Genomic DNA, 23866 nt, shown 5'->3' on the forward strand with positions numbered 1-23866 from the left:
GCTAATCTGCATGGCGGGGATTTCCATGGTTAAAGAAGATAATTAGGCTTAAATCTATGGACATACTTCAGAAGGAGGGGAAGAAGCGCTGTTTACTGCTGAGAAATCTATGCTGCTGAGGGAGAGGAGTTAAAGGCTGTATATCATCTGGAAGAAGGATTGATGGGGACGGAGCGATAAGGGAATGGAGTTTTATTTTTCTTCATATGAGTTACTTCGTACCTTCCCAGACGCAATGTCCTGGCTTGTTTGGAGTGAAAGAGAAGCAAAAGACTGTGTGAGTTGAACTTTATAAACTGTTGTTACTGAGCATATTTTTTAAAGATGTGGAGTTGCCGATGAGAAAAGCCCCCCCCCCCCCCCTAGTCGGACGGAAGGAGTCCTGGACGCGTTCGGAGGATTTATGAGCTGTGACGCACTTTGAATTGGAGCAGCGACCTGAAGCTAAGTTCAGCTATAGGGCAAGGAGATCCATCAATTTACCAAGAGTTTATGGTTTGATGTTTGGGTCTTCTGCCTGGAAAAGCTGTAAATTTTATAAAGATCGTTAATCTTCATGGCTATGAGAGAAAACGAAAGTGATTTGAGCTTTTTAAGATGGCGCTGCTTCGACGCAACAGGGAGCTCCAGACTAAGAAGATTTATGGGGAGGCTGGACTGATTAACCCACACAGGAGAAAGAACATTTGTGAAACCTCGTTTGATATTTATCTCAGCAGCTGGGAAACAATCGGTTGAAAGTGGAAAACATCTATGTGACTGTAAGGGGAAGATCTGGATTATTATGAACTTGGAGGACGATTTGAACTTTAGAAAAAAGACGGCAGTGGACGGTTGCGAGGAATCCCCAATTTCTTGAAGCATGGGAACCCAAATAAAAAATTCTTTAGACGATTTGGCATAACATTCGGTTTGATTGATATATATATGTGTATAATTTGAAATAATGAATGTGATATAATTGGTTTTAATTGGAAAATTAATAAAATATATTTTTTTTAAAAAAAGATAATGATGATGATGATGATGATGATACATCATAGATGTCTAACCCGAGAGTGATATTGGATAAGATCATTGGGTTCTCATTGCCAAAGCAAGTCTGCGCTGGTAGAATTCAGAGTGATTTCATTGTGTAAATGACAGTGCTAAATTTTGAGGTAAAGGCAACTTCCACTTCATTTTCCCTTTAAGATATGGCAGTGCTTTTGTAACTCCTCATAACTTTAGGCATTCACAATAAGTTTGTTCTTTTAGATGCCTGTTGAAAACTTGTTCTTTTTGTGGGACCATCCAAAGAAATGATTTGTTCTGTTCTGTTCTTAAATCTGTGGGGCATATATTGCCCTACATAGTGTAAATATTGAGGATGCCTTTGATGTATCAAAGTTTTTGTTCAGCGTTTACAGTACCATCTTAGATTATCCCAGAAAGCGCAACCACATTGAGGAGAGTATATTCTCCTGCTTGATATTAAAGCATTTAAGGTTCAAGGAAGACACTCAGAAACTTACTTTTAGTTAACATGTTTCTTTACTTAAAGAAATATAATTTAGTATTACAGAACAGAGAAATATAAGGTAAATCAGTCCCATATAAGAAATACATATTTATAAGTGAATACAAAAGTAAATCATGCTCATTCATTCTACACTTTTCAATGCATTTCCCTACTTTTTTTCTATCCACAAAACTTCATTTTTATTATTAAGTTTCTTGTCCTAAAGCTGGAGTCAGTAACATTTCCCCACAGTTGGCCAGAGTTATCATTCTCCCAGCCTTTGATGGACAAAGTTTGATAGGTGGATGGGACCACCAACCTGTCTGTCACTGGGTGAAAGGCAATAAGTCTTTTAAATGGACAGTTTCAAAGAGGCTTGATCAGTGAGGTGGAAGCAGTTTCTCTAGCAAAAACCAAGCTTCGCTCCCCCACACCCATTGTATTATCATTTTCAATGGAAACTACCTCCCCCTCCTGAAGCACCATGGGCTCCATCATCATAATCATCGAGAGGGTAGAGCCCCAACCAATGAATGCAAGTTATTAGAAAAGAGATTCCAACTAAACATCAGGGTCAATTTTATGATTATAAGTGCTCTTCAACAGTGGAATAGACTTCCACAGAAGGTGGTATACTCTCCCTCATTGAAGGTTTTTAAGAATAGGTCGAATAGTCACCTGTCCTGGATGCTGTAATTGAGGTTCCTTCATTTAGGGGGTTGGAATAGATGACCCAGAGGGACTCCTCCAACCATACAATGCTATGATTTTATAATGGTGGGCAAATTGCCATAAACAAAGGATACATGAACACATTTTAAAATCAAACATCACAAAAATAATATCAGATAATAGAAAAATATGATGACAAATATAAAAACATACCAAAAAGCTGCATCGGCGTCCGATAAATACAACAAGGTTTCATGAGCAACAGACAACTTAACAAGGTAACATAGGAGTTTCACATGCTCCTAGAAAGACCTCTCTCATGTTGTTCCTCAAAGTCCTTCTCCTGCAGAATCATCTTATAACACTTTCAATTTGAGGGGCTGGGAAGGCTGGAAGCATCCCTCCAGGGGGATCTTCTGGGAAGAGACAATCTGGGAACTCACCTTCAGCTCCTGATTGTTCCTATGAAGTGCCATATGATGTCAGCTGAGAATAAGGTGGGTGTGGTTTGCCAGGAATGGCACGAGAATTGAAACCTCAGCTGGGCAAAACAGGGCCCACCGGCAAGTTGTTCCTTACTCCTGACCTAAGGTGACAGAGGATTTTAATCTGTTTTAATTTCAAAACCCTAAATACCCCAAATTGATCCTACAAAAGAGTATCACCTCGGAAAATGTACTTATGGTAACCACTTTTATACAAAACTCCCTTATATAAAACAAAGAATAGAATAAAGAAAGAAAATAAATTTACAGCTTTCTCCTTATTAATTGCTCCCTGTTGTTCAGCTCAGGCCTGAGCACAATGATGTAGCATTTAGGGGCAAAGATGCAGCCCAGTAACCCAGCACTGGAGGACAAGATGGAGAAGATCTCCACCACCACCATGGATTTCCCATTGGTGCTCAGGTAGGTTGGGACAAAAGACAACCAAACACTGCAAAACAGCAACATACTGAAGGTTATAAATTTTGCTTCATTAAAACTGTCTGGCAATTTACGAGCTGCAAATGCCACAGTGAAGCTGGCAATAGCCAGGAGGCCCATGTAGCCCAGGACACAGTAAAACAGGGTCACTGAGCCTTCATTACATTGCACAATGGTTTCTTCCATTACCGAGTGCATGTCTAGATCAGGGAATGGGGGAGAGGTCATCAACCACACAGTACAAATAATCACTTGAATGACAGAGCAGAAAAGGACAATGGAGTTGGTCAGTCTTTTTCCTACCCACTTCCTCATAGTGGACCCAGGCTTGGTGGCCATGAAAGCTGCAACTACAGTGGTGGTTTTGGCCAACACACAAGAAACAGCCACGGAGAAAATGATGCCAAAAGTGGGTTGTTGAAGAAGGCAGGTCACTTTGCCAGGGTGTCCAATGAATAGAAGAGATGAGAGGAAGCAGAGTAGGAGGGCAATGAGGAGAGCGTAGGTGAGATCCCTGTTGTTGGCTTTGACAATGGGAGTGTCTTTGTGTTGGATAAATGTTCCTAGCACCAAAATTGTGATTAGGGAAAAAATAATTGGAACTGCCATTAAGCTGATACCTAAAGGTTCCTCATAAGAAAGAAAGGTTATTAATTTGGGAATGCATCCATTTTTGTTCTTATTTGCATACTGATCTTCTGGGCATCTGAAGCAGTCAGCCATATCTGAAAAACAGAAGAATGCCAAATTCCATTGACAATTTGTGTGTGACGTTTGCCCCCCCCCCATATAACAGTTTTTGCTGTTTTTCATGTGAATCTTCTGATTATGTGTGAGCCAATTATTATATAATATCTGAACTACTCTTTGATTTGTCTTATTAATTTGACGTAGATTTGTTGAAACATTTTAAATTGCCACTCGATGCACCAGAATCATAGCTGCCAAGTTTTCCCTTTTCTCGCGAGGAAGCCTATTCAGCATAAGGGAAAATCCCTTAAAAAAAGGGATAACTTGGCAGCTATGTCCAGAATGGCAGAAGGGATGGAATCTTGAATCTTTGGGTCACCAGTTAATTGGAACAATACAGTATATATATTACTCCCATGCTTAATTTTCTCTGGGTTGAGGGGTTTTCACCTTTCCCTCGGGATGTCAAAACAACCTTTTTTAGTTGATCTTAAGCTTTTGTTGAAAAGCTGGGCCAAAAAGCCATTAGGCAGAAACATATCATTATTGCGGACCATATTGGACCTAGCAACAGATAATATCAAGCCATGCCCCGAAGTCAGTTGGGGCCCAGAATTGCCCAAACCCCTCCCACAGTTGTGACTGGGAACCTGAATGCTTGTTTTGCCAACACACAAAAGTCTAACATTATTCAACTCTGAAGGGTGTTGAGTACATCTGCACAATCAAGTGGAATATCATTTGAACAGCATGTGCTGGCTGGAATCATGACCTTATCTTCACCCTAGTGCCATGCCATCCCCTCCTTCCTGAAACATAATGAATAAAGTTCACCTACAATGGATGTCTAGTGTGTTTCATTCTTGCCACAGACATGTTTCACAAATCTGCAACTTCTGTACAATTGTAGTACTTGAAAGGTTCTCTTAAATTATGTGCACAATGAAATCATTTTTTCTGATGACTGGGGCTTCCTTTCAAAACCATGTGCATGGGATTTTACCAGGCTTAATAGTCTTTGAATGCACACAATGCACAATATAATGTTTAAATTCTTTTCAACAGATACATGCTAACCCTGTACAATGAAAAAATATGATTTACCATTCTGGTTTGAAATCTCCCCTTCTGGACATGGAGTACAGTCATAGCAGCAAAATTTCTGCCCTTCCTTCCTTTTCTTCCGATTACCAGGGCGACAGTAGTCATTGCACACAGATATGGGCATCACCTTTAAACAAACAGGAAATAATTTCAGAAGGGAGAAATATTAGAAGCCACTGAAAGGTAATCTTTGACTGGAAAGTTCATCGTTTCATCCAACTAGCTATTCGAAAATTTTCAATCAACCTATCCAGGAAAACGGTGATGGTTATTGCCTAATCTGGAGAATGTAGCGACATAATAAACCCCTAGATTCCAGACCTGATTAAAACCATTGTGCCACTGAATCATGTCCTCAAAAAGGATGAATTCTCTTCCATCTCTTGCATCAGGATCAATCCATCCAACTTGCACTCGAATGAAGGACCTATTCAGGAACATGACCATATTCATGATGTCAAATCCACCTCCCATTTCTCTTTGATCAGTAAAAGTCACTGTTTCTCCAGCTGAGTTGTTAAATGAAATACTATGGAGATAAGAGTGGAGCTAAGAGAGGGAAAGAGAGGTGAGGGAGAGAGAGAGATATAGTGAAAATAACAAATGCCATGATTTACAGAAACCTTTCTTCATGAGCAGGGCCAGCCCACCCAGGAGATAAAGTAAGGCAACCTCCTTTGGTGACAAGATCCATAGGGGCAGCCATAGGGGCCAACTCATTTTCAAAACATTACCTGCCAAGGCTGTAGATCTTGAAGTAATCTTTTACTTCTCCCCATTGCTGTTCGCTTGTATTTAAGTGAGTAAATGTGATGCAGGGCATGGGCCGCAGTGTAGACACCATTGTAGATACTGTAGCTGTGACCAGTCATGCCCATTTCAAATAGAGACCCTGGAAGACTCTGCAACCTTTCCTCTCCAGTACACATTCCATTGACCTCCATTGGTGCATTGAAATTGGGAAGAATACAGTCAAATGCTTGCTCCCAGAAGCCTTTGATGAAACCATCTCCCTGGCTCCGGGAAGGCTTTACACTCTGAAGAAATTCTGGGAATGCTGGAAGATTTTGTGAATGAATTGTGAAGGAAATGGCACCTTGGAAGAGCAGAACATTCCAAGCCTTAAGAAGACCCATAGATATGAAATCAGTCTGTGCTGTAAAAATCCAAACCTTTTTAAATGATGTGTTTTCTTTATTTGTAGGATTTTGCAGAAACATAAGAGCTCTCAGTGCTATAATTGTTAGGGATTCTCCATAAACAATAAATGTAGTGACCTTATTATCTGTGAAGGGTACATGCATATTTAAGGCTATATCATGCATTTGATCCAAGTCATCAAGATAGACTTTTTTGGGGATTCTTTGTGCAAAGGCTGAACAAATTCCATTTTGAGAAAGCAATGGCTGGAATTTCTTGATGAAATTTTCTCCACTGTTATCATTCAGAGCAAAAAGTCCAATCCACGTCCACCCAAAATGCTTAAGCAAGCGGATAATACCCATGTACTGGTGGGCTTCATTGGGCACCATGTGGTAAAAAGAAGGACCTTGACTTGTATCACTCTCCACTGGGGGAAATGAACCATATGCGAACTAAAAGAAAATTTACCAAAAAAAAATCTAATTAAGCAGAAAGCATTCATCCTGCACCATATGACACTTTATGCAACAAATATATGTTGAACGCTTTTTAGTTGTTGTTTTTAAAACGTTTTTTAGATTCTAAATGATTGTACCATTCCCTCCTTATGCTTGTATAAGACCATAATAAAGATTTCTTGTTGTTGTATGTTGAAGTAATATATCAATTAAATCAAGAACCCTTCCAGTCAAGGCTTATTCTCAGCTTTATTTCTGATTGCACATTTTGATTCAAGATTTGAACAGATCAGTCTCACATCCCTAGAAATAACAGAGAAAAAGCAATGTGCAGGGAGCATGAGAGAAAGATGTATGTTGGTATCCAATTTAAGTTTCAATCAAGGATCATAACTAAGAGAGAGCCATTAATTTTGATTAGTCAGCTCTGAATAAACCACTGAGTAGAATACTTCTGAGCAGATCTGCTCTGCGTAGAACAAATATTGGATAAAAACCAAATATTGGGGGGGGGGGGGGGATAAATATCCTCATTTATGCATCTTACCTGTGGAATCTTGTAGAGTCCTAATGTGTCTGCCATATGGAAGGTCGTATCAGAGCCAAGTCCTCCAATGATGGCAATGAGGTTTTTCTGGGTGTCACATTTGTAGTTGGGGACAAATCTATGCATCTTAAAGAGGAGGTCTAGAGTCGTACGGTAGGTCATCCTTGCATCATAATAGCTGTCATAGATGTGGAAGCCAAGTGTGATATTGGGCAAGATATTGGGATTCTCATTGACTTCTTTCACAGCAAATGCCAATGCAAGGATGTGCTGATAAAATTTTGGCACCATACTGCAAATAAAGTGAATTAGTTATAAATATGAATATACTACAATATTGGACAGCTTCTGTTTCAAACTGAAGGGGTTTTTTTTGGCAATTAATTCATCTACAGTAAGTTAATCAACATCATACTGCCACAGAAAACCCATGGTTGATTAGGGCATCACTGCTGTATAGTATACTTTCACACACCTGCTGTTCATCTATTGCAGGGGTAGCAAACTTTTTCAGCAGGGGGCTGGTCCACTGTCCCTCAGACCTTGTGGGGGACCAGACTGTGTGTGTGTGTGTGTTGGCGGCCAAATTCCTATGCCCCACAAATAACCCAGAGATGCATTTTAAATAAAAGGACACATTCTACAGCATGTAAAAACATGCAGATTCCCAGACTGTCCGCAGGCCGGATTTAGAAGGCGATTGGGCCGGATTTATTTTCACTTTCACCCTTCTCTTCCTCACTCCTCACAATATTCATGCTGCACAGCAGTTGTGAATACACTTGGAGTAAATAAAATAAAATATTCATTTACAAAATTGAAAGTATTTATTATGGGAGAAGAAAAGTTGTATTTTCTATCTAGAAGCTTAGGTTGTGAAAGATTCATGAGGTGGCTGAAACAAATGGGTCTCTCAGAGATGTATAAACAGGAGAATTTTTGACAGCTATTCAAATCATTCTTCGTGAGCTGGTAGCTTTTAAACAATTGAAACATCTTTTTTTTTAATCCACCTTTCAGCCAAAAAGTGACCCCTGTTGCAGCTTGCAAATGCAGGCGATAAGATATCCCCTCTCCCCAAGATTCCTGTCAGAAAGGCATGAGACTAAGGGAAAGGCAATCCAGAGGGGGAATGGACGATTCTTACTATGAAACATCAAACAGGTTCTGTGATGGGTGTTCCTTGAAGAAAACTTCATAGAAAATGTAATAGCTCTGAGAGGCAATCCCACCGATTATTAGGTCACCCGGCTGGTACCACTCGTGTGGAACAGGGAAAGGATTATCCCTGGGGCACCAGATAGAGTTAGAGCTATCAGAAACAGGGGGAATTAGAAACAGCAACACCAATAGCAGCAACATTCTGGCAGCCAAGCTTCTCCCTGAGTGCAGATTCTGCTTTGAGCTTCCATAGTAGCTACGTTTGAATAGGCTACAGTGGATGATACATGGCTCAGTCAAACCACTCTTATGAGAGATATTATGGGCTGTATTTAATTAAAGGGTTGCATCTCTTGAGTACTAACAGAGATTATAATGTCAGAAATTACATTGACCAAGCCCTGCCTGCCGCTTTCCTCTACCCTCGTTCTCCATAGCACATGAAATTATTTATAACCATTTCCAGGCTTGCTTATTGATCTTTTTCTATTTCCTTCTAGAAAGCACCTGGAGGTTTGTCCTGGTGAAGAAAGTGAAGTCACTTGAGTAATTGCTGGGTAGGACCATTAATTATTTCCTTGGAGTTGTGGTGTCTAAGTGGCACTTTGGTCTTTGTTTGTTTTTCAACTCCCAGTTCTAACCACAAGTCTCTTCTGCACCTTAGAGGCAAAAAAAGTGACAGACCAATAGGAAACTCAGAGTGAAGTCATTACAAAGGAGAAGTGCTGAATGTTGAGATAATGGCCACTTTCCAGCTCCAGTTCTCTCCAAGGGAATGGGGGTCAAGACTTCTCTGATTATAGTTCTTAAGACTATAGTTTAAAAACCAGTTGTTTGACTCACTTGCATGAACTAACAGAGAATATTCCTGTATTGGAGGGTTGAGCAATCTTTTTCAGCCTGAAGACTGAATTTCCTTCTGAGGTCATATGCCACTTGTGAGTGGGACCGAAGGTGAAAGTGTATAATGTAAATTTTACTACTGCATGGGGGCTAGATTCTACACTCACACATAGACCCCTCTCTGATCACCAAGAGGCATTATCCAAGTTCAGGTAAATTCCAGGCAACAAAACACACACATAAACACACACCAAAATCAAGCAGAGCTAGTGAGCGATATAACCTGTAGAGAGTTCTGTGGTCCAGATATAATATAACAAGGTCAGGGAGATGAACAACTACCTGACATTTAGAAAACACCTAAAGGGAAGTTTTTAATCTGTGATATTTTAATGTATTTTTATATTTGTTGGAAGCCACCCAGAGTGGCCAGGGAAACCCAGCCAGATGGGCAGGGTATAAATAATAAATAAAAATAATAATAAATAATAATACAAAATAAAGGCCATCATCCATTCTTTCCAGACTTTCCAATTCATACTTTCTCATTCCACAGTTTCCTTTTTTCCCAATTACTGTTCTAACCATGAAGCATATTTTTAAAAGGGGTTTGCTGTGCTTCGCAGGGCTCAAGAATTGTTCGCCTCCAGTTAGCCACATCTCCATCTGTGCTACCCTACATGGGCCAAATTATTAATAAGTGAATGGGACCATTAATCTGTCAGGCATCAGATTTTATGGTGATGTGCCTTTTGAAGGGACCTATCGGGGGGAAAACTTTATTCATAAGCAGTTCCTTCCCCATCCATTTTAGTACCTGTTTCAATGGTAGCAGCTTCCTTTACCTGGAGCAAGATGTGTTCCCATTCCCCATCATCATCATTTCATTTCTGTGCCACCTTCACAAAAGAACAATCACGTGACTTACAAAAAGAGAGGGGGGATATGTTTCAAAATGAGTTGAGAATAATTTTATTATAACTTATTGGTGGATGCCAACCCCTTGGTTTCACGCGATGTGGCCATCTACATTTTACAGGACCTGAAACTCAGGGCCATCTTTCTGGCTAACTTGCCCAGCCCTAGTCCTATGTAAATTCCTGTTATACTCACAGTCGACACGCCTTGCTTTGTCTTTTACCTTACCAGCAGCACTCAGCTGGATTTTATATTTAATGTTATAGTTGTATTTGTTGTGTTCTATGTTGTTGTGCGACAGTTGCCTGTTTGATCTTTTATATGTGCTATGGCTATATGGCTAATGTAATACACTTTTTTGATTTGAACTTTAAAAGAACAATGTTGTGATAGCAAATGTAACAATCTACAAAAAACAGCATTTCTGTACTGTGAATGAAATGGAACAATAGCAACATTACAGCATCTGGAAATAGCAGATTATCCTTGGTCCTAGAAACATTGACCACAGTTTTGCTCCTTCAGCAGCTTCTTTTAAGGCTTCCAAAAGTAGTGGGAGGGGTAGCAGGAAAGATCCCTCCCTTCAGCTATTGGGAAGGGGACTTTCCTCCAGCAAAGGAACCATCAGGAAATACATTCAAGCTAGGGTTCCGGTTTCCGCCTGCAGGAATGGCGGACCTGTTTTCCATCCCTCTGACCTTCGTAAGGAATTTGGCGGTTGCTAGGGGAGTAAATGGCAACCCCCTGCCCTCTCCGGGGGTTACGGAGAGGGGCCGCTGGTCCGCGATGCCCCCAGACCCACTCCGACTGTTTATGGAGTGGGGGGAGCTTGGGCTCAAGCCCTTACGACGGCCAGGACTCCCGGACGCTAATCTGCATGGCGGGGATTTCCATGATTAAAGAAGATAATTAGGCTTAAATCTATGGACATACTTCAGAAGGAGGGGCAGAAGCGCTGTTTACTGCCGAGAAATCTATGCTGCTGAAGGTGAGGAGTTAAAGGCTGTATTTCATCTGGAAGAAGGATTGATGGGGACAGAGCGATAAGGGAAGCGAGTCTTTTTTTAATTTTTTTTCATATGAGTTACTTCGTACCTTCCCAGACGCGATGTCCTGGCTTGTTTGGAGTGAAAGAGAAGCAAAAGACTGTGTGAGTTGAACTTTATAAACTGTTGTTATTGAGCATATTCTTTGAAGATGAGGAGTTGCTGATGAGAAAAGCCCCCCTCTAGTTGGACGGAAGGAGTGCCTGGACGCGTTCGGAGGATTTATGAGTTGTGACGCACTTTGAATTGGAGCAGCGACCTGAAGCTAAGTTCAGCTATAGGGCAAGGAGAACCATTAATTTACCAATAGTCAATGCATGGTGTGAGATCTGGTTCTTCGGCCTGGAAAAGCTGTAAATTTTATAATGATCATTTAATCTACATGGTTATGAGAGAAAACGAAAGTGATTTGAGTTTTTTTAAGATGGCGCTGCTTCGTGTTGAGAGCCGACGCAATAGGGACGCTCCGGACCAAGAAGATTTATGGGGGGGGGGGCTGGACTGATTAACTCACACAGGAGAAAGAACATTTGTGAAACTTTGTTTGACATTTATCTCAGCAGCTGGGAAATAATCGGTTGAAAGAGGAAAACATCTATGTGACTGTAAAGGGAAAGATCTGGATTATTGTGGATTTGGAGAGACGATTTGAACTTTAGAAAAAAGACGACAGTGGACGGTTGCGAGGAATCCCCAATTTCTTGAAGCATGGGAACCCTAAAAAAAATTTTTTAGATGATTTGGCATAACATTCGGTTTGATTGATATATATGTGTATAATTTGAAATAATGAATGTGATATAATTGGTTTTAATTGGAAAAATTAATAAAATATATTTAAAAAAAAAAGGAAATACATTCAAGCTGCTGCTTATTTCTGTGAGGCCATGTCAATACCTGCACTTCATTCTCCTTATTAGTTGCTCCTTTTTGTTAAGCTCAGGTTTCAGCACAATGACGTAGCATTTCGGGGCAAAGATGCAGCCCAGTAACCCATCACTGGAGGACAAGATGGAGAAGATCTCCACCACCACCAAGGATTTCCCTTTGGTGCTCAGATAGGTTGGGAAAAAAGACAGCCAAACACTGCAGAACAGCAACATGCTGAAAGTAATGAATTTGGCTTCATTGAAACTGTCTGGTAATTTGCGAGCTGCAAATGCCACAATGAAGCTGGCAAGGGCCAGGAGGCCCATGTAGCCAAGGACACAGTAAAACATGGTCACAGACCCTTTACTACATTGCACAATGGTTTCTTCTGCTACTGAGTCTAGAGCAGGGAATGGGGGAGACATCTTCAACCACACAGTACAAATAATTGCTTGAATGAGTGACCCAGAAAGGACAATGGTGTTGGCCAGTCTTTTCCCCACCCACTTCCTCATACTGGAGCCTGGCTTGGTGGCCATGAAAGCTACAACTACGGTGATGGTTTTGGCCAACACACAGGAAACAGCCACAGAGAAGACAATGCCGAAAGTTGGTTGTCGAAGAAGGCAGGTCACTTTCCCAGGGTGTCCAATGAATAGAAGAGATGAGAGGAAACATAGTAGAAGGGCAATGAGGAGAGCGTAGGTGAGATCCCTGTTGTTGGCTTTGACAATAGGAGTGTCTTTGTGCTGAACAAATGTTCCTAGCACCAAAGTTGTGATCAGGGAAAAACAAAGAGCAAGTGCGGCCAAACTAAACCCTAAAGGTTCCTCGTAAGAAAGAAATTTGATAGTTTTAGGGATGCATCCATTTTTCTTCTTGTTTGCATACTGATCTTCAGGGCATCCGAAGCAGTCATCCATGTCTGAAAAACAGAAGAAAGCCAAACTCCATTTACAATTTGTGTGTGTGTGTTTTGTTCCTGTTAATCTGATACTTCTAAATATTAGAGAACATTTTGTATATCTGAATTACCATTTGAGTTTTCTGCCGAATCTGACATAGGTTTGTTTAAACCATTTTAAGTGGCCACGTGGTACTCACTGCAGGCAGGGGGTTGATGGATCCACGAAGGCAGAGGGGTTGGAACTTTAGGTTTCATTTGATGCTTGGGGTTGTCAGTTAACTGGGACAATAACGTAATTGCAGTCTAAAAAAGGCAACTGAAGAGGAAGGAGTAGAAAGCACTCGAGCTATAAAGCTCCTGTCTCCGTCTTCGTAACCTATCCTAATAATATCCAGCTAAACTCCAGTAGACAAGAAGGGAAGATTCATTTTATTGGTGCGAATGAAGGGGTTGGAAACAATATGCTCAGGTTAAAGACTCTCAACTCCTATCCTGCTACCAATATATTTCCCAGTTTGGGGCCAGAGGACCAAGAACAGCAGTTGCAGACTTTAGAATGCTCTGAGGTGGCTTTGGAAGTTACAGTGTATAGAATAATTCCTGCCACTCCCCAAGGATGGGTGCTGGTGGTAGGTGATTCCCTACTTACGGACATAGAGGCAGTAGTTTGTGGAGATAGCAAGATGTCCCGGTAGGACATTGATCAAGACATGGCTCTAGTTTGGATGGGATTCAGCCTTGCATAAATCCCTACCATGTTTGCCTAGCAGGTGTGTGAATTCTTGTTTTGCCACACCCTATGGTCCAACCCTGGCAAGCTCTGAAGGGTGTTGAGTGCATCCCAACCATCAAATGGAATACAATTTTAACAGCAAGTGCTGCCTAAGTTCAGAATCTTACATTTGTCCCTATTGAAATTCATGTTTTGTTAGCTTGCACCCAGTTCTCCAACCTGTTAAGGTCATATTGAATTCTGATTCTGTCTTCTGCGGCATTAGCTACCCCTCCCAGTTTGGTGTCATCTGCAAATTTGATGAGCTTCTCCTCGATCCTTTCATCCAAGTCCTTTATAAAAGACCTTGAGCAACAACGGGCCCAGGACGGAACCCTGTGGCACCCCACTTGTCACTTTTTCCCCAGGATGATGAGGAAGCATTAAAAATTAATAGAAAGCAGCAGAAAAATATTCACACTACTCCAAGCAGGATGGTGTGACTACATGCACAACACTGAAACAATATTTTTACCAATCTTGTATGGCAAGAAATATCATGTACCATTCTGGTTTGAAATCTTCCCCTCTGGACATGGAGTACAATCATAGCAGCAAAATTTCTGTCCTTCCATCATTTTCTTCTGATTACCAGGGTGGCAGGATTCACTGCATATAGAGACAGGCATCATCTATCCATAAACAGGAAACCATTTCAAAAGGGAAAATGTTTTTTTAAAAAATAAAAATAAAAATCAGTCACTGAATTTAGTGGACAACTCATCACAAAAATATTAGTGTTTGTATAGTGGGAAGAAAGATTCACGCCCTGTTTGAGGCCTCAAACTCCAAGCAAATGACACACATTAACCTAAAAAGTCAGCCATACTCTGCTCCATGGGTCACAGAATCCTGTGTACACATTTCTGGAATCAGAGTTCACCTGGGGAATAGCTCAGGATACTCATTATTATTTTTTACAAATTCTTACATTTATTTTATTTTTTTGCACAAGTAATGAGAAAACCAATTCTTACAATTACATGTCTGCCAGCAGTAACTGCATTTATGTGGCACTGCTGGGTAGGAGTAGGAAGTGGGTGGAAAAGGTCACTCAGCCTATCCCTGGCCCACCAACCACGAGGTTCCTACTTGTCCCCAGTTGTGCCAACCAGCACCCTGGGAGTGAGGGCTAGATTCCATGTACTGTATCTGAAGAAGGAAAAGGTGAAGAGGAAGGTGGAAGGAATTTTATATCCTAAAACCATCTTCTCCACAGCACAAGCACAAGGCTACAGACTGAGCTGGAAGTGGACGCTTGATAAGCTTCTTGCCCCACCCAGACTGGGATCAGACTAATGGTGCAATACAGAAATGCTTGGGGTTTTCAGCCCTTCATTGGCATGGATCCCCTGTACTGGTATGCCTCCAGGATATAAACCAGAAGTGGATACTTTCCTGGCTTCTGGCACCTCTCACAAATATACTTTCACCTGGACCCCTTTGTGACAAGACAGGGGGAACAATATTAGCTCTCTAGAAATACAAATGAGGTTCACTTAGACAAGAAAAAAAATTGATGTGAGATCTTCAACTGATCTTTGGCCACTTTTCAATGTAAACAGATACACATCCATTTTTAGTTCAGGAGTCAATTTTATCTAGATCATCTGGAATCCTGCCATATATAAATGTGGCACAGCAAATATTATTAGACGTTCATTTCAATTAAGACCATAGCATAGTTACATGCAACTAGATATCCAGATTCTTGCCATGACCCTGGCCAAGAGAAGAATGATAGCTATTTTGAGCATCTGAATGACTGATCTGGAGAGTGTGGAGCCCACAAAAATACCCCAGAATTCAGACCTGGTTGAAACCATTGTGCCACATAATTATGTCCTCGTGAATGTTGAATTCTTTTCCATCAAAAGCATTAGGATTCACCCATCCTATTTTCAAACGGATGAAAGACTTATTTGGGAATGTGATCATGTTCATAATGTCAAATCCACCTTGCATTTCTCTGTTTTCACTAAAGGACACTGTTTCTCCAGCTGAGTTGTTAAATGAAATGTCATGGATAAAATGGTGGAGCTAATTGAAAGAGCAGGGGGAAAACATAATGGGAAAAGAATGTAATGCAGACTTTGAGCAAAATGTCATGATTTACCAACATCCTACTTTATTAGTATTATTATGTATTATTATTTATTAGTATTATTATGTAGTATTATTATGTATTATGTAGCATAATTTAACGAAGACAAAGTGTGAAAAATCAGCTATTTTGACACAACAGATAGGAACTCTATCATGCATTCACTGAACACAAAACAAAATTTCAATCAAAATGTAGACAAGTTAAAATTCACACATAAATCTTTGCTGGTGAATAAGACATGCAATGGCATCACATCATTGCATGTGTGGATGAAAATTGTGATACAGTCATTTGTTGCACTTATCTGTTTATTGGAATAATAACAATACCTGCCACGGCTGAACGTCTTGAATTTTTAATCTTTTACTGCTCTCATTTGCTCTCTGTTTGGATCTAGATGAGTAAAGTGCATGCAAAGCATGAGCCACAACATAGACAGCATTGTAAATGCAGTAGCTGTGGCCAGTCATACTCATTTCAAAAAGAGACCCTGGAAGGCTCTGCAACCTCTCCTCCCCAGTACACATGTCCTTGACCTCCATTGGTGCATCAGGATTTGGAAATATACAGTCAAATGCTTGCTCCCAGAAGACTTTGGAAAAACCATTTCCCTGAGTCCAAGAAGGCTTTATGTTCTGAAGAAATTCTTGGAATGCTAGAAGTTTCTGTGAGTGAATTGTGAGGGATATGGCACCTTGGAAGAGCAGAACATTCCAAAACTTAGTAAGACCCATAGATATGAAATCAGTCTGGGCTGTCAAAATCCACACCTTCTTAAGTGATGCCTTTTCCTTATTTGTAGGATCTCGCAAAAATATAATAGCTCTCAGTCCTGTAATTGTCTGAGATTCTCCATAAACAATAAATGTTGTGGCTTTAGCATCCATAAATAGTGCATACATATCATACATTTCATCCAAGTTATCAAAATGGAGTAGTTTTGGGATTCTTTGTGTGAAGGCTGAACAAATTCCATTTTGAGAAAGCAGGGGCTCCAGGGTCTTGAGGAAATATTCCCCACTGTTATCATTCACAGCAAATAGCCCAACCCACGTCCATCCAAAATGCTTAAGCAAACTGATAATACCCATGTACTGGTGGGCTTCATTAGGCACCATGCGGTAAAAAGAAGGAACCTGACTTGAATCCCTCTCCTCCGGGGGAAACGAACCATATGTGAGCTGAGGGGAAAAAATGTACAGATATTGCCAAGTTGTGACTATGCGAGTTTCTTTCAACAAATATTTCTTCAATCAATTTATAGATTAAATTCAAGGACTATTCCAGCCAGGGCATATTTAAGCTTCTTCTTTTTTCAATTGCATATTTTGATTTGGGATTTGGACAGATTGGTTGCATAGATGGGAAATATGAGATTAAGATTTAGGTTTGTATTCAACTGAGATGCATGGACTGAAATCCATGGAAGAAGCAAAAATCAAATCCTGATGCCCCTGTTCATACCTGTGGGATCTTGTAGATTCTTAACGCATCTGCCATGTGGAAGGAGGTGTCAGAGCCAAGTCCCCCAATACTAGCTAGGAGGTTTTTCTGGGTGTCACATTTGTAGTTGGGGAAAAAGCTGTTTGATTTGAAGAGCAGGTCCAGCATGGTCCGATAGGTCATCCTTGCATCATAATAGCTATCATAGATGTGGAAGCCAAGTGTGACATTGGGCAAGATGTTTGGGTTCTCATTGATTTCTTTCTCAGCAAATGCCAAGACAAGAATGTGCTGGTAGAATTTAGTCATCATGCTGCAAATGAAGTTAATCTTTTAGAAATAAAACGTACCACAATATCAATTCTGTTCTGTCTCAAACTGCTTTAGACCAAAATGGAAGTATTTTCTTTATCATTAATGTTTCTAAGCTAATAAACACCATACAGTCAAAAATTAATGGTGGATGATAGCACTTCTATTTTGCATAGTACTTTCACTTCACCTTCTGTTGATCTGTTTGTTTGACCTTCTCAGTTAATTTAGTCAAAACAATAAATAACCTCTGTTTTCTCTTTAAGTATGTGACCATTTCATATGTCAGAAGAAGCATGATCTAGACCATGAAAACTGCAATCCCATACTTGCTTAACTAGAAATAAGTCCCAATGGAGTCAGTGGGGCTTATGTGTCAGTAGACAGTTGGGAGAAGGGCATAGCTCTGTAGCAGAGCATCTGATTTTCATGCAGAAGATTCCAAGTTTAATCCCCAGCAACTACAGGAAAGGCATTTCCAAAGCAGCTAGCAGCTTTGATGCAACATGCATGACGATGCTTTCTACCTCCAGGGTCTATGTATAATGTAAAGAAAAACACCCTCACCGATGTCAGCCACCAAAGGTAACCTCAAGCCCCCCAAACATCGAAGCTTTAAAACACTGTGAAAAAGAGGCCAAAAACACAGTACTTTTTAAAGGGGGATGAAAGCTGATTTGGCACATCTCTCGCTTTATGTTATGAATTTCTTCCCCACTATACTTTATTGAGTCATTCATTTATTTTCATTTTCATGAATCTGCACACCAACAGCTGTACCGCAGAGGAATTGCAAACACTACAAACACAAAATTACAAAGTCTCTTTCGCCATCCCTGTACAAAATCCCTGTTCTTTTTTTTTCTTTTTTTTACAACCACCGTTCCTCTCCTCTGCTCCTTAGGGACACAAAAAGTGGCAGGTACAATTTTTCCATAGTGAGCAAACACCAACAGGAAATTCAGAATGAAACCATTGGCTTTAGGGTGCAAACAGTAGCACCACATTTTGAGATTATGACCACTGCCTAGTCCAATGTTTCTGAAGGAATCCAAGTCAACATTTTTCATTGCAGCTCAGCAATAGTTTAAAAACACCTGTGTGAACCAACAGAAGGTCTGAGTAAGCTTCCAAGGGACCTATGCCAGTGGTGGCTGGGACCAGAGGTGAAAGTGGGTGGAGAACCTAATGGAAACATTATATCTGTACAGTGTCTAATTTCTACACTTCTACAAGTCCCATGTAACATCTAATGTGCCTTTTTAAGGCGTAGTATCTTTAATGTTAGTGATGTATGGAAGTGAGAGCTGGACCATAAAGAAGGCTGATCGCCGAAGAATTGATGCTTTTGAATTATGGTGCTGGAGGAGACTCTTGAGAGTCCCATGGACTGCAAGAAGATCAAACCTATCCATTCTGAAGGAAATCAGCCCTGAGTGCTCACTGGAAGGACAGATCGTGAAGCTGAGGCTCCAATACTTTGGCCACCTCATGAGAAGAGAAGACTCCCTGGAAAAGACCCTGATGCTGGGAAAGATGAAGGGCACAAGGAGAAGGGGACGGCAGAGGACTAGATGGCTGGACAGTGTTCTCGAAGCTACCAACATGAGTTTGACCAAACTGCGGGAGGCAGTGGAAGACAGGAGTGCTTGGCGTGGTCTGGTCCATTGGGTCACGAAGAGTTGGACACAACTAAATGACTAAACAACAACAACAACCTTTAATGTGGCAGAACTTGTCCTTTGGAACTGACATTAAGCATTCACATTCACTGTACTCTTTTAGATGCCTGCTGAATAATTTCCTTTTTTTCCTGGGTACATCCAGACATATAACTTGGTTGCATCTGTTATACACTTTGTACTCCATTCTCAGGGTAAAATCTTATGTGTGTATTTTATGCATCCCAAAATTGATTCAATCGTTAAAGCAGCACCGTAGATTATCACAGAAACAGACACCATATTGAGAGGAAAGTCTAGACTCCCTCTTCATATCAGTACCCAAAATAATTAGGGTTCAGAGAAAAATATTAGTCTCTTAATGTAATTAGCAGGTTTATTTCCTTAAGCAAATGCATTCAGAGTTAAATAAGATAAAATATAAGGTTAATCAACAACATATGGGAAATAGAATGAATATATTAAATACTACCACTAGTAGTAGTAATAACAATAAAAATTTTTTATTATTTATACCCCACCCATTTGGCTGGGTTTCCCCAGCCACTGTGGGCAGCAAATAAATCAAAGCTATTGAATCAAAGAGATGTGGCAAATATACTTAATTACCTGGATGCTAACTTCAGTCTCTCAGCAAGGAAAGACTGACTTAGTACCAAAAAGATAACAATATTTATACTCCATCTCTCCTTTGAAGAACATTCCATTATTAAAAAATTGAAAGATATTTTTTAACTTTGTAGCATATGTGTATGTATATTGAAACATAGCAATAATTTTAATATCAGTATTCTATGTTTTAGTTACAGGTAGGTAGCCGTGTTGGTCTGATGTAGTCAAAACAAAATAAAAAAATTCCTTCCAGCAGCACCTTAAAGACCAACTAAGTTTTTATTTTGGTAAAATAAAAAAATTCCTTCAGTAGCACCTTAAAGACCAACTAAGTTTTTATTTTGGTATGAGCTTTCGTGTGCATGCACACTTCTTCAGATACAGTGAAATGGAAGTTTCCAGGCACTTATGTAGAGAAGGGGTGGGGAGGGGTGGGGATGGGGAGGGGGGATCACTCAGAAGGGTGGTGGAAATGGGTGATTGACTGACTGATAGCTGTTGATGACCGCAAACGACTGCAAATGGGTGTGCATGCACATGAAAGCTCATACCAAAATAAAAACTTAGTTGGTCTTTAAGGTGCTGCTGGAAGGAGTATTCTATGTGCATGTGTTTTAATCTAAATATCATTTAAGGTAAAGGGGCCCCTGACCATCAGGTCCAGTCGTGTCCGACTCTGGGGTTGCGGCGCTCATCTCGCTCTATAGGCCGAGGGAGCCGGCGTTTGTCCGCAGACAGCTTCCGGGTCATGTGGCCAGCATGACAAAGCTGCTTCTGGCGAACCAGAGCAGCGCACGGAAACACCGTTTACCTTCCCGCCGGAGCGGTCCCTATTTATCTACTTGCACTTGGATGTGCTTTCGAACTGCTAGGTTGGCAGGAGCTGGGACCAAGCAACGGGAGCTCACCCCATTGCAGGGATTCGAACCGCCGACCTTCTGATCAGCAAGCCCTAGACTCTGTGGTTTAACCCACAGCGCCACCTGACCCCCCAAATATCATTTACTTGTTATATAAAGCAGGTGGTGGGGAACATTTGGCCCTCGAATTTTTGCTGACCTATAACTCCCATCACCCCTAGCCACTAGCCATACCTGCTTAGGATAAAGGGAGTTGCAGTTTCTCAGCATCTGGAAGGCCCCACATTTCAATCACTTGGTGTCGCAATGCCAGGCAATGAGTTTATCTGAAGGCACATTTCCACAGAAACATCGTCTTGGAGTTTTTGTCTGTATCTTAGTAGCAGTTGCTGTCAGGCGGCTGCCAGCAACTCCCATGACTGGTTGCCCAGGAACTTACAAACACAAGGAAATGTTTCTTACTGTCCGCTTTTTATTCAGTATTTACAGAGAGAAGCTTTAGAACTCAACCTCTTGGATAATCGTGTTGTCCCGAATGAATCTCCACACAGACACACACACACACACACACACACACACACACACACACACGTCTCTCCCATTTCCTCATTCGTCATACTCATCACTTCCTTGGGTGCTGACAAGTGCCCTCTGCCTCTGAGCTCTTTGATCTCCTACTTTCAAAACTCGGTGGATTTTGGGAGATTGGGGGGGGGGTTTGTGTTCTAAAGACACTGTGTCCATCTGCTGTCGCCCCCTGGTGCTTCCTCTTCCTCTTCCTCCTCTCCCATTATTTCCCAACTTTTCCCCTCCTCTGCCTCCGAGCTATGACCTCCGTAAAACCCCTGTTGTAATTCTAAAGTGTCTTCCTCTCCCTGGGAGGGTAAACCTGGGGAGGTGGTCTCCACCATTCTTCCTCTGCCCAGCCCCTGACAGGCACCTTCTTACTGCAAATGAAAAAATCAAGAACTCACTTTAAGCTCCTGAGCATTCCTCTGAAATAATTGGTAACTGTGACACACTTAATGTCAGTTATATAGTCTGATGAGGGGTAGATGGGTGTGGATGGTCAGGAATGATCTGGTAATTTGGAATCATTCCTAGGTGAAATTTGGCTCACCAGCCAGAGGTTCCCTACCCCTGTGCTAGGTTGACATAACATATTAATCCACGTTAATTTCACAAATCTGAACTTTTTAGTATACTGTATGCTTGTATATGCACAACAGAGTTATAGACCACAGGTACTTATACAGTGGTACCTCAGGTTACAAACACTTCGGGTTACAGACTCCGCTAACTCGGAAGTAGTACCTCGGGTTGAGAACAGAAATCGCACGGCGGCAATGCAGCTGCAGCGGGAGGCCCCATTAGCTAAAGTGGTACCTTAGCTTAATAACAGTTTCAAGTTAAGAGCGGACCTCCAGAACGAATTAAGTTCATAACCAGAGCTACCACTGTAGTAACAACTTTGTACTAAACTCCTTTGTAACAGTACAATAGAATAAAAGAAGAAGATACAATTTACATCAGGGGTCAGCAAACTTTTTCAGCAGCAGGCTGTGGGGTGCCGGACTATATTTTGGAAAAAAAAATTATGGATGATTTCCTATGCCCCACAAATAACCCAGAGATGCATTTTCAATAAAAGGACACATTCTACCCATGTAAAAACATGCTGATTCCCAGACCGTCCACAGGCCAGATTTAGAAGGTGATTGGGCCACATCCGGTCCCCGGGCCTTAGTTTGGGGACCCCTGATTTACATATTTCTCCTTATCAATTGCTCCCTGTTGTTCAGCTCAGGCCTGAGCACAATGATGTAGCATTTAGGGGCAAAGATGCAGGCCAACAATCCAGCACAGGAAGACAAGATGGAGAAGATCTCCACCACCACCATGGATTTCCCTTTGGTGCTCAGGTATGTTGGGACAAAAGACAGCCAAACACTGCAAAACAGCAACATGCTGAAGGTAATGAACTTGGCTTCATTAAAACTGTCTGGCAGTTTGCGAGCTGAAAATGCCACAATGAAGCTGGCAATGGCCAGGAGGCCCATGTAGGCCAAAACACAGTAAAACAGGGTCACTGAGCCTTCGTTACATTGCACAATGGTTTCTTCCATTACTGAGTGCATGTCTAGATCAGGGAATGGGGGAGAGGTCATCAACCACCCACTACAAATGCTCACTTGAATGAGGGAGCAGGAAAGGACAATGGAGTTGGTCAGTCTTTTCCCCACCCACTTCCTCATAGTGGACCCAGGCTTGGTAGCCATGAAAGCTGCAACTACAGTGATGGTTTTGGCCAACACACAAGAAACAGCCACGGAGAAGATGATGCCAAAATTGGGTTGTCGAAGAAGACAGGTCATTTTGCCAGGGTGTCCAATGAATAGAAAAGATGAGAGGAAGCAGAGTAGGAGGGCAATGAGGAGAACGTAGGTGAGATCCCGGTTGTTGGCTTTGACAATGGGAGTGTCTTTGTGTTGGATAAACGTTCCTAGCACCAAAATTGTGATTAGGGAAAAAGCAGCTGCAACTGCGGTTAAGCTGATCCCTAAAGGTTCCTTATAGGAAAGAAAGGTTATTATTTTGGGAATGCATCTGTTTTTCTTCTTGTTCGCATACTGATTTTCTGGGCATCTGAAACAGTCATCCATGTCTGAAAAAATGTCAATTCATATGATCAAATACAAATGGTAATTCATGGATCTCCTTTGCCTCTTACGTAAAAGTTGTCATTCTTGTTTATCACAATCTTTGGAAATTTAGCTACTTAGTAGTGATATAATATTATCTGAATTACCTTTTGAGCTTAATTTATCACAACTTTGTTTACAACGTTTTAATTAAAAGTTATTTTTGAAAGTTTTTATAAGACGTTACTGGAAGGCAGCATAAAAAATGTTCATGCCACTCTAAGGAGGATAGTGCGGCAACATGCACAACATAGTATTTAAATTCTTATGAATAAATGTGACTCATTAATCATTACTAGTCTTGTATGATGAAAAATGTCTTTTACCATTCTGGTTTGAAATCTTCCCTTCTGGACACGGAGTACAATCATAGCAGCAAAATTTCTCTCCCTCCTTACTTTTCTTCTGATTACCAGGCTGGCAGTAGTCATTGCACACAGAAATGGGTGTCATCTATCCATACACAGGAAACAATTTCTTTTTTTAAAAAAATGTTCAGTCTCTGCACTTCAAATAAGAAAATGAACTGCTCAGCCCCTCCCCACAAATATTTTACAGATCCCTGTGGTAAGTTTCCAGAATCAGAATTC

At 41.0% G+C, this 23866-nt stretch overlaps 4 protein-coding genes across 5 annotated transcripts; all 4 read right to left on the reverse strand.

Moving 5' to 3' along the window:
* Nucleotides 1-1514: 1514 nt before the first annotated feature.
* Nucleotides 1515-20911, reverse strand: LOC118078093 (vomeronasal type-2 receptor 116-like). Its single transcript, XM_088655094.1, has 5 exons — nucleotides 20809-20911; nucleotides 7042-7333; nucleotides 5215-5442; nucleotides 4894-5020; nucleotides 1515-3824 (listed from the first exon to the last, which is right to left on the reverse strand). Exons 2-5 carry the CDS (start codon nucleotides 7330-7332, stop codon nucleotides 2923-2925), a joined length of 1548 nt encoding a protein of 515 aa, XP_088511220.1. The 5' UTR covers nucleotide 7333; nucleotides 20809-20911; the 3' UTR covers nucleotides 1515-2922.
* LOC118078094 (vomeronasal type-2 receptor 26-like) lies at nucleotides 11505-16053 on the reverse strand. 2 transcript variants are annotated; one of them, XM_088655095.1, is made up of 3 exons: nucleotides 15995-16053; nucleotides 14064-14167; nucleotides 11505-12804 (listed from the first exon to the last, which is right to left on the reverse strand). In XM_088655095.1, exons 2-3 carry the CDS (start codon nucleotides 14134-14136, stop codon nucleotides 11900-11902), a joined length of 978 nt encoding a protein of 325 aa, XP_088511221.1. In that variant the 5' UTR covers nucleotides 14137-14167; nucleotides 15995-16053; the 3' UTR covers nucleotides 11505-11899. The 2 variants fall into 2 exon arrangements, with proteins under 2 accessions (XP_088511221.1, XP_060137356.2); XM_060281373.2 differs by lacking the exon at nucleotides 15995-16053 and having other exon boundaries at nucleotides 14064-14198.
* On the reverse strand, nucleotides 15586-17268 carry LOC148684116 (extracellular calcium-sensing receptor-like). The gene has a single exon (XM_088655096.1). The coding sequence runs from the start codon at nucleotides 16781-16783 to the stop codon at nucleotides 15974-15976; it is 810 nt and encodes a 269-aa protein (XP_088511222.1). The 5' UTR covers nucleotides 16784-17268; the 3' UTR covers nucleotides 15586-15973.
* A 1426-nt stretch (nucleotides 20912-22337) lies between the features above and the next one.
* Nucleotides 22338-23711, reverse strand: LOC148684117 (vomeronasal type-2 receptor 26-like). Its single transcript, XM_088654861.1, has 2 exons — nucleotides 23603-23711; nucleotides 22338-23239 (listed from the first exon to the last, which is right to left on the reverse strand). Exon 2 carries the CDS (start codon nucleotides 23235-23237, stop codon nucleotides 22338-22340), a length of 900 nt encoding a protein of 299 aa, XP_088510987.1. The 5' UTR covers nucleotides 23238-23239; nucleotides 23603-23711.
* Nucleotides 23712-23866: the final 155 nt, after the last annotated feature.

Source organism: Zootoca vivipara, chromosome 12, assembly GCF_965207765.1.
Source record: "Zootoca vivipara chromosome 12, rZooViv2.hap1.1, whole genome shotgun sequence".
Classification (NCBI taxonomy): domain Eukaryota; kingdom Metazoa; phylum Chordata; class Lepidosauria; order Squamata; family Lacertidae; genus Zootoca; species Zootoca vivipara.

Excerpts from the sequence above, each read along its gene's own strand:
- LOC118078093 (XM_088655094.1), bottom strand. The coding sequence starts at position 7,332 with ATGGTGCCAAAATTTTATCAGCACATCCTTGCATTGGCATTTGCTGTG. Across the intron at positions 5,443-7,041 it reads GACTCTACAAGATTCCACAG|CTCCACTCTTATCTCCATAG; the intron begins GTAAGATGCATA and ends TCCCTCTCTTAG. Across the intron at positions 3,825-4,893 it reads GGAGATTTCAAACCAGAATG|ATATGGCTGACTGCTTCAGA; the intron begins GTAAATCATATT and ends TCTGTTTTTCAG.
- LOC118078094 (XM_060281373.2), bottom strand. The coding sequence starts at position 14,190 with ATGATGCCTGTCTCTATATGCAGTGAATCCTGCCACCCTGGTAATCAG. Across the intron at positions 12,805-14,063 it reads GAAGATTTCAAACCAGAATG|ACATGGATGACTGCTTCGGA; the intron begins GTACATGATATT and ends TCTGTTTTTCAG.
- LOC148684116 (XM_088655096.1), bottom strand. The coding sequence starts at position 16,783 with ATGGTGCCTAATGAAGCCCACCAGTACATGGGTATTATCAGTTTGCTT.
- LOC148684117 (XM_088654861.1), bottom strand. The coding sequence starts at position 23,237 with ATGGATGACTGTTTCAGATGCCCAGAAAATCAGTATGCGAACAAGAAG.